At 39.9% G+C, this 10727-nt stretch overlaps 1 protein-coding gene across 1 annotated transcript in view; it reads right to left on the minus strand.

Annotated features, from left to right (window-relative positions):
* Positions 1 to 205: 205 nt before the first annotated feature.
* bicc2 (bicaudal C homolog 2) overlaps positions 206 to 10727 on the minus strand; it is a gene marked incomplete at both ends in the record, with an annotated part of 18707 nt that continues 8185 nt past the window's right edge. Inside the window, 14 exons of the mRNA XM_084041891.1 lie at positions 206 to 330; positions 857 to 956; positions 1125 to 1282; positions 1605 to 1773; positions 2055 to 2260; positions 2736 to 2769; positions 4043 to 4157; positions 5478 to 5671; positions 6603 to 6844; positions 7505 to 7688; positions 7967 to 8098; positions 8386 to 8646; positions 9100 to 9321; positions 10384 to 10437. Coding sequence (XP_083898017.1) covers positions 206 to 330; positions 857 to 956; positions 1125 to 1282; positions 1605 to 1773; positions 2055 to 2260; positions 2736 to 2769; positions 4043 to 4157; positions 5478 to 5671; positions 6603 to 6844; positions 7505 to 7688; positions 7967 to 8098; positions 8386 to 8646; positions 9100 to 9321; positions 10384 to 10437 — 2196 coding nt within the window. The remainder of the gene's footprint in view (positions 331 to 856; positions 957 to 1124; positions 1283 to 1604; positions 1774 to 2054; positions 2261 to 2735; positions 2770 to 4042; positions 4158 to 5477; positions 5672 to 6602; positions 6845 to 7504; positions 7689 to 7966; positions 8099 to 8385; positions 8647 to 9099; positions 9322 to 10383; positions 10438 to 10727) is intronic.

A 10727-nucleotide genomic window follows, 5' to 3' on the forward strand; every position in this document is an offset into this window, starting at 1 on the left:
ATTTATTATTGGAACAACGTAACGTGATCTAACATTTCTCTATGTGGGACCCAGGGCTAGCGGGGTGACGTCAGGACATCGACACCTCAATGTTGGAACCGGTTCCTTCCGGTTCCGCATCACAACCATACAGTTGATTCAATCAGATGATTGACAGCTGTCAATCAAATGATTGACAGCTCAATCAGATGATTGACAGCTGTGGTCACCAACAGCTGCTCTGAGCAGCAGCTTCCACGTCCAGGATTGGAGGAAGTCTCCCACTGGCCCCGCCCTCCAGGTAGGCGGGCTTCATGGTGGGCGTGTCCGAGCTCCGCCTCTGGTTCAGTTCTGCACACAGAATGATTGATTGATTGATTTAAACAAAACATCCACAGATTTCATGACCAGATGAAATATTGACGACAAACTCAAACAAGGGACATTTTCTCCGTGTTTTAACTTGTTTTAGTTGGTTTAGTAAAACACAGTGAGGTCTCTTTTCTTTGTAAATCCTGCTTTTTGAGGCTTTAACACGTTTATTTCAGTTAAAGGTTATGTAACGTCAATGGTTCCAGTCTGTAACACTTGACCTAGTCTTGATGACTATGCAGTCTTATGTAATACAATGTATAGATTATTATTTATTATTTAGATATTATATTGTTAAGACTCTGATGCGGTTCTTAGTTTACGAAGCCCAACAGGCAAACAGAAATCACATGTTTATTTTGACATCACATTCTTACCATATATGGCCAGCAGCATGGTTATGTCATCACATTCTTACCATATATGGCCAGCAGCATGCTTACTGTATGTCATCACATTCTTACCATATATGGCCAGCAGCATGGTTATGTCATCACATTCTTACCATATATGGCCAGCAGCATCTTGCGTCTGGCTCCGAACGTAGCCACGCCCACTTCTTTCAGGTCTTCATCAGACAGAGTGAGAAATGTCTGGAAGTCAATCTGACACATAGACACTCATTACAACATGTACACACTGTTTAATACACATTGTTACTGTGTGTGTGTGTGTGTGTGTGTGTGTGTGTGTGTGTGTGTGTGTGTGTGTGTGTGTGTGTGTGTGTGTGTGTGTGTGTGTGTGTGTGTGTGTGTGTGTGTGTGTGTGTGTACCTCTTGTTGTGTGAACACGTCGGTGTATTTGGCCACGCCCAGCTGCTTGAGCAGCTCATTCAATTGGTCGCAGTCCTGCTGGGGGGAGGGGCTTCGCTGGCTGCAGGTTGACGCCCTCCTGGACGAGGACACGCCCCCGCCGCTTAGAAAGCTCTCCACTGGAGGTAAAAAATAAACAAATCAGCCCCGTGATTTTACTCATATGGATATAGCTAACATGCTAACATGCTAACATATCCAGCAGTGTTTAAAAGCTTAGGTAACATGCTAACATATCCAGCAGTGTTTAGAAGCTTAGCTAACATGCTAACATACTAACATATCCAGCAGTGTCTGGAAGCTTAGCTAACATGCTAACATATCCAGCAGTGTTTAGAAGCTTAGCTAACATGCTAACATGCTAACATATCCAGCAGTGTCTGGAAGCTTAGCTAACATGCTACTAACATGCTAACATATCATCAGTGTTATGAAGCTCACAGGAAGTGTCGTGTCGCCCCCTGCTGGAGGAAGATGTAAACACAGGGAAGGAGGTGTGTTCTGGTGAGGAAGAGGAGGGTGAGGAGGGTGAGACGGGTGAGGATGAAGATGTGGAGCTGCGTCTGTCTCTCCAGTTCTCTGAGTTACTGCCCACCGTCTGACACGCCCACTGAGAGACAGACAGACAGACAGACAGACAGACAGACAGACAGACAGACAGACAGACAGACAGACAGGCAGACAGGTGAGTTACAGTTCATAATTTTTCATTTTAAAAGGAAACAACAATAATAATATGATACATCTATGAAAGCATCTTATGTCAATTGTCCCGCTATTTGTTTTGTCAAAAACAAAGAATGATAAAATATTAAATACATTTTAATACATTTTAATATAAAACATAACATTTAAATCTGACATTTAAAGTATAAATGTATTGTATCTTACCTGCACCTGTCCCGGGGTGGCGCTGTTGCTCAGGTAGGGCTTGTATGAACTGCGTCGACCAATCAGACGCAGTTCATCGGCGGGCATGGAGCTGCGTCGGCCAATCAAACGCAGCTCCTCAGCGGGCATGGACTTAGAGAAACCCAGACCGCTCCATGTGTCTGTAGGGGTTCTAACCTCTGAGAGAACCGGGTTCCTCTGCATGGCTACACACACACACACACACACACACACACACACACACACACATGAAGAAAGGTAGGACACACAGTTCTTTAAACCCCAAAATAATCAAGTGAATAAAAAAGTCACGTCCACATACGATAAACTGCTCTCATGTTTTTTTATTATTTTAACCAAAAGTGAACAACGTTTGGCCCAAGCATCGAGCCCTGAAGCCCTCCATGGGACAAAGCTGCCCTCCCTGAAGCCCTCCATGGGACAAAGCTTAGTTCAAATAAAAAAGACACTCGCTGCCCTTCCAGCCAATAGCATTCGTTTCCGGTCGCCTTTCAGAACCGGAAGTTCCAAGACGGTGGATTTGAATTTACAGAAAAAGTGGCTTCAAAACGGGTCTATAGAAGGTTCTAGGGCTATATTGGGCTATTGTGACTAGAACCTAGAACCTTCTACCGACCATGTTTTACTGTGAAGGTCAGAGGTCACGTCAAAACAACTCACCTCGGGTCGCCAGCAGTTTCTTCTGCTCATAATCCTAAATAACACAAATAGGAAATTATGTCATAATCCTAAATAACACAAATAGGAAATTATGTCATAATCCTAAATAACACAAATAGGAAATTATGTCATAATCCTAAATAACACAAATAGGAAATTATGTCATAATCCTAAATAACACAAATAGGAAATTATGTCATAATCCTAAATAACACAAATAGGAAATTATGTCATAATCCTAAATAACACAAATAGGAAATTATGTCATAATCCTAAATAACACAAATAGGAAATTATGTCATAATCCTAAATAACACAAACAGGAAATGATGTCATAATCCTAAATAACACAAACAGGAAATTATGTCATAATCCTAAATAACACAAACAGGAAATGATGTCATAATCCTAACTAACGCAATCAGGAAATTATGTCATAATCCTTCTAGTTGTGGAAATATTATTACTCTGTGGTCTTCTCTTCTCGGCAGTCAGACAGAGACACGGTCCGGTTACAAGTGACATTATATAAAGTTGTGTATTTAACAGTCAGTCACACACAAGTTGTATCATTAGGAGTTAGTATATGTCACAGATACTAGGCTAATACAAGGGCACTTGTGAGTAAAGTTGGCAAGTTGCCCTACAGTTTAACAACAGTGCAAGTTGAAGATGAAATATCCAACACAGATGCGTAAATACTCTCCACAACAGCTATAGGCTACTGTGAAACACGACGTTAATCATAATCGTGGACCTATTTTTAACTCTATGAGGTGGACACGTTAAAACGTTACCACTTTGAACTGAATAGCTCTATGAGGAGACGACAAGATTCTCACAACTCATCAACTTTCCCACGGCTGTCCCAACCAGACGCATCCACTGTCTAACTATACAGTATAACCTCCTGTGAGTGAGTAGTGGTCAATAATGTATTAGATTGCCCTAACAGGTCAGCTGAGCCACGTTATGAAGGATTCATCTGAAATTCCCATTTTTGTGCTGTGCCCTTTGATTAAAAAATGCGATGTAGGTAATTAATGTATTTGTGTAAGATGACCCTGCTATATAAAATGTGTATATTATTATGGTTCATGTTCAAATAGCTCAAATATAATGCTGTAGGCCTAAGTGTTATACTGTATTCACGCACCTGCTTGTCACTAATGCATAAAAATATTTATGACCGTTATTTTTGTCAGATGTCCAATAAATTTGAATCCTTCCGGACATTGGGACCGGCAGATTAAAATCCTAGTGAGACTCCTGCTAGGAACACAACCCTAACTCAAATGGACCCTTACAGGTCTGTAACTCTGACAGTGTGGATAGAAAACGGTTCTGGAATCGGATCCAAATATGATGGAACCTGATCCTGGTTCCTCAGTGTTGGCTCTAGTCCCAGATCCCAGATAGTCCCTAGTTTATAACATAGTTTATAACATAGTTTATAACATAGTTTATAACATAGTTTATACCATAGTTTATAACATAGTTTATACCATAGTTTATAACATAGTTTATAACATAGTTTAGTTTATAACAGAGTTTATAACATAGTTTATACCATAGTTTATACCATAGTTTATAACATAGTTTATAACATAGTTTATACCATAGTTTATAACATAGTTTATAACATAGTTTATACCATAGTTTATAACATAGTTTATAACATAGTTTATAACATAGTTTATACTATAGTTTATAACATAGTTTATAACATAGTTTATAACATAGTTTATAACAGAGTTTATAACAGAGTTTATAACATAGTTTATAACATAGTTTAGTTTATAACATAGTTTATAACATAGTTTATAACATAGTTTATAACATAGTTTAGTTTATAACATAGTTTATAACATAGTTTATAACATAGTTTATAACAGAGTTTATAACAGAGTTTATAACATAGTTTATAACATAGTTTAGTTTATAACAGAGTTTATAACATAGTTTATAACATAGTTTAGTTTATAACATAGTTTATAACATAGTTTATAACATACTTTAGTTTATAACATAGTTTATAACATAGTTTATAACATAGTTTATAACAGAGTTTATAACAGAGTTTATAACATAGTTTATAACATAGTTTATAACATAGTTTAGTTTATAACAGAGTTTATAACATAGTTTATAACATAGTTTAGTTTATAACATAGTTTATAACATAGTTTATAACATAGTTTAGTTTATAACATAGTTTATAACATAGTTTATAACATAGTTTATAACAGACAGAATGTTTTCTCACCTCAGGCTGAAGAACCAGTGTAGTTTCTCTCCTTAAACTGTTCCTCCTCTCACCCCTCCCCCCCTCCATGTCTGACAGTAACACTCTGAAACACACACACACACACACACACACACACACACACACACACACACACACACACACACACACACACACACACACACACACACACACACACACACACACACACACACACACACTATCATTAATGTCAGGCACAAACCTTGTATCTCCATATTTCAACTTGTTATGTTTATTTTTTTAATGAATAACCTACATCCTACTAAATGATACATTAAATAAATGAATGATCTACGTTACTACGTATATCATACTAAATTATAAATAAAATGTGTGTGTGTGTGTGTGTGTGTGTGTGTGTGTGTGTGTGTGTGTGTGTGTGTGTGTGTGTGTGTGTGTGTGTGTGTGTGTGTGTGTGTGTGTGTGTGTGTGTGTGTGTGTGTGTGTGTGTGTACCTGTAGGACAGGGCCTGTCCCGTGGAGTGTCTTCTCGCCTGACTGAAAACCCGGGGGGCGTCAGGACCCTGCAGACTCCCCCGCCGGCCCAGAAGCCCCGCCCTCACCTCGCACCCCTCTGATGATGATGTCATCAGAATGGGACCAGAGCTCTCATCCTCTGATTGGCCAGATTGGTCGTCATTCTCCAGGATCTGGTGAGAGGAGAGATTTGATTGGTGACTGGCTCTTATAAAGTCTGTTATAATTAATATATGATTTATACATTTAAAACAACACTAATAATACTGATATCCCTTTTTGTTAAAAGTTTAAAGTTTAAACTTGTGATAGTAATCATTACTTTAGAGTGTTTGTTCAGTAACAGTGTTAAATAGATCTATATTGTGATAGTAATCATTACTATAGAGTGTTTGTTCAGTAACAGTGTTAAATAGCTCTATATTGTGATAGTAATCATTACTATAGAGTGTTTGTTCAGTAACAGTGTTAAATAGATCTATATTGTGATAGTAATCATTACTATAGAGTGTTTGTTCAGTCACAGTGTTAAATAGCTCTATATTGTGATAGTAATCATTACTATAGAGTGTTTGTTCAGTAACAGTGTTAAATAGCTCTATATTGTGATAGTAATCATTACTATAGAGTGTTTGTTCAGTAACAGTGTTAAATAGCTCTATATTGTGATAGTAATCATTACTATAGAGTGTTTGTTCAGTAACAGTGTTAAATAGCTCTATATTGTGATAGTACTCGTTGCTATAGAGTGTTTGTTCAGTAACAGTGTTAAATAGATCTATATTGTGATAGTAATCATTACTATAGAGTGTTTGTTCAGTAACAGTGTTAAATAGATCTATATTGTGATAGTAATCATTACTATAGAGTGTTTGTTCAGTAACAGTGTTAAATAGATCTATATTGTGATAGTAATCATTACTATAGAGTGTTTGTTCAGTAACAGTGTTAGCTATATATTGTGATAGTAAACTCTATAGTAATGATTACTATCACAATATAGAGCTATTTAACACTTGTTTTAACAAAAATGTTACCTTTAACACAACAATAATAATACATTAACATATATAACATATATTAACATAAATTTAAATAAAGAACCTTCTCCAGTGTTCGGCTGTCAGACGTCTTTAGCCCCACCTCAGTGGGAGGAGTCAGATACTTTAGCCCCGCCTCCGTGGGTGGAGTCAGATACTTTAGCCCCACCTCAGTGGGAGGAGCCAGATACTTTAGCCCCGCCTCAGTTGGAGGAGTCAGGCCTGGTGGAGGGGAGGGGCGGGATTTGAGCTGACTGTGAGAACCAATCAGCATCTCAGGAGTGGAGGCAGTGGGCGGGGCAGGACCTGATTGACAGGAACAACTCAAATTAGCAACAATCCAGTTTTTTTCTTAGCGATTATTCTATTTATTTCTATTTCCATTAATCAAAATGATCGAGATTTAGATAATCATGTTTTTTTGTTTTTTCTTGACAGACAACACACTTAATCTAATCTAATAAATCTAATATAATACAGTGATATTGTTAGGTTTTCAATAAAGTGAGTCCCGGGACTCACTGGTGGTCATTTGAATGAGTCCCACTAATCTTAGGTTAGATGTTTGCCTATTTGACAGTGCAGAAGCACTTCGATGCCTATAATGTTAACGAGCATCAACGAGCGTCAGCTGGACACAGACAAACACACCTGCCCTCTGCAGTGCTCTAATTTTAAAGTGACTGGAGTCTGTCTCATTTCTCTACAAAAGCCCTTGAATATGAAGGAATATGATTAAGGATTACTGTGATTATGGTAAGCTCACATTTCATATCACACACACCATACAGTACAGTACAAGAACACCAGTAACTTATGAAAAAATTAAAACCTATACCGATATTTTCCGATATTAAATGTTTATGGTAATATCGGCCGATAATATCGGACATCCCTAATAATATTAATATTAATAATAATATTAATAATAATAATAATAATAATAATAATAATAATAATACATACTCTGGTCAGACAGTGTCTTCAACAACATGCTGAGCCAGTACTGAGCCAGGCCACTAGGGGGTGCCACACTGTTGTCGGCGGCCATCTTGGTTTTCATGGATACCTCAGAATCCAGTCCCAGGAGTAAAACCCTGGTTTCATAGAGACTGTGTATGTTCCTCTCCAGTCCCTTTATCACTACTGACTACATACACACATAGACACCCATTATAACATGTACACACTGACTACACGCACACACGCACACACACACACACACACACACACACACACACACACACACACACACACACACACACACACACACACACACACACACACACACACACACACACACACACAGACATAGTCATTATGTGTGTGTGTGTGTGTGTGTGTGTGTGTGTGTGTGTGTGTGTGTGTGTGTGTGTGTGTGTGTGTGTGTGTGTGTGGTAGTGTTTGTGTGTGGTAGTGTTTGTGTACCTTGGTGGTCTGCTTGGCTTTAGGTTTGACACTGATGAAGACGCCCAGTTTCTGCATCATGTGACTCAGTGTCACAGCGTCTGTCTGTCTGTCCTCACGCATGTCAAACATCAGACACACTGGAAGACAGTCCTGACACACACACACACACACACACACACACACACACACACACACACACACACACACACACACACACACACACACACACACACACACACACACACACACACATTATATATTGCTATATATTACGTTTAGGTACAGAAATAAGAAGGACTTCACCACTACGTGTGTTTATAAACTATTATTAATGTAATAATAATAATAATAATAATAATAATAATAATAATAATAATAATAATAATAATAATGAAATAATAATAATAAAAAACTATTATTAATATAATAATGATTACCATCAGCTGCTGTCTAGCGGAACACACCCCCTCCAGGGGTCCCTGGATGAGCAGGGCGGGGGGGCTGAGGGGGGCGTTCAGGTCAGGGATGATGATCTGAGTTCCTGTCTGATGCATCACAGACAGGAAGTGAGCTCCATTCCCACCCAATAGGAACACATGTTGCTGAGAGGTCACGTCCAATTGGCTGCTCACTATGACCCCTGCTTGACCTCCGACCTCTGAACCCAGCAGCAGGTCCACTAGGATGCACACTGCTTTCTGATTGGAGGAGAGGAGAGGAGGGTCATCAGTGTGGGTGCCAGGTTTGATGTGGACCAGAACAGTGTGGGCGCCAGGTTTGATGTGGATCAGAACAGTGTGGGCGCCAGGTTTGATGTGGATCAGAACAGTGTGGGTGCCAGGTTTGATGTGGATCAGAACAGTGTGGGCGCCAGGTTTGATGTGGATCAGAACAGTGTGGGTGCCAGGTTTGATGTGGATCAGAACAGTGTGGGTGCCAGGTTTGATGTGGATCAGAACAGTGTGGGTGCCAGGTTTGATGTGGATCAGAACAGTGTGGGTGCCAGGTCTGATGTGGATCAGAACAGTGTGGGTGCCAGGCCGTAGGTTGACTCTCTAGGCTATTTTAATACAGGATTATATTATGGAAAAAATGACATTTTCCAAGATATTCAAATGTTTATAAGAATGAAAATGCTGAATCATTCTAACCTTCACAGCGGCGATGCCGCCCTGCAGGCCGCGGACGGTACAGCAGCTGCCGTACAGAGGGTGTGGCGCCCCCGCTGGCTGAGGAGGGGACTGCGCTCTGAAGCTCACACTGACACCCAGCGCTGCTGCCACCTGCTGGAGGACAGGAGACGCTGCGTCTGGGACGGCCTGGGGCACCAGGGTCACCGGGAGGTCAAAGGTCAAGGCCAACGGCTGCAGCTCCTACAACAGGTGAGTGACAGGTCGTTAAGTAAAAGTACAAATACTTAAAGTACAAAAAGTAAAAGTAGTCAATATGTTGATTGATTTATATACTTTATTAACAGATTAAAACAGTATCTGGTGGTTTAATTATGTCATGTTAAAAGGCCCTGAGGGCTTGTTTACGTTGTGGTCTGTGTATTCAATTGATCAACACATATAATATACAAAACATCTGCAGGGTATTCCACATTCTGGTGGCATAATAGTATATATATACTATACTATATATATATATATATACTATACTATACTATATATATATATACTATAATATAATATAATAGTAGAATGAATTCATCTCCATGTTTGGACCATAGATTGTAAAAAAGAACAAAGCGACGCCATTGGTTTCTACAGGAAATGAAATAAATGAAGCCTATAGTTCAGAATCTTTCTATATCGCATCATATATATATATATATATATATATATATATATATATATATATATGTATGTGTGTGTATGTCACAGGACGATTGAAGACAATGCGCTCGTTCTTAGGCACGGGGCTTCGGGGCTAGGCGGGGCTTTTCGAGACAGGGTTTATTAGCGAGGCTCACGAGGAGAAGGAGGACGCGGCGCTGCGAGGCGGGGGTTTATTACGCGAGGCTCGCGTAATAAACCGTCCTCCTTCTCCTCCTCAGAGGAGGAGAAGGAGCAGGCTGCTTCCTGATCAAATGTTGTGGGCGGGATTTACTGTCTATGCGTTCCCTTCCCACTGAAAACAAGCCGAAACTCATTTAACAACAGCGTCCTCGGAGCAAACAAAACCACGGAAAGATGAAGTGGTGTTAGTGTTCTGTGTAGAAACATTGTTAGTGGGAATGAAAACATAGTCGCACCACAGGAAGTGGAGCGCTGAGGGCAGACCAAAACCCTGGGTGCTCCATTCCCCCCAGAGCCAAGTGAAAGAGTAAAAAACAGCAGAGGGCGCTGTTTTTCCTTTTTATTTGGCGATGGGTTCCCAGATATAATATTTATAAACCCACACACACAGACGTAACAAATGATTCATCTCACCCTGATCTTCCTTCTAGCTGCTTCCACTCCTTCTACTGGTCCTGCTATAGAAACCTGCAACACATATGAATACAATACATACGTTGTGCGCTTGTAGATCTGCTATTTGCGGATAATGTTCTCCTCAGAAGCAATAGGGATGCTTGGTTGAAGTGGTTAATGTAAAAATCACACAAAGATTTGGCGGACCCCCTGTAGTAACTCTGAGGACCCCCTAGGGGTCCCGGACCCCCTGTTGAAGACCTCTGTATTAGACTGTAAATGCCCCCACCGTCCCCTTTGGGGATTTTTGTATTCAGCCAATAGCAGGGCGGCAGGGTGGGTTTTGGCAGGAGGATAGGATA

This window comes from Gymnoscopelus microlampas (genome assembly GCF_963454915.1).
Source record: "Gymnoscopelus microlampas genome assembly, chromosome: 18".
NCBI lineage: Eukaryota > Metazoa > Chordata > Actinopteri > Myctophiformes > Myctophidae > Gymnoscopelus > Gymnoscopelus microlampas.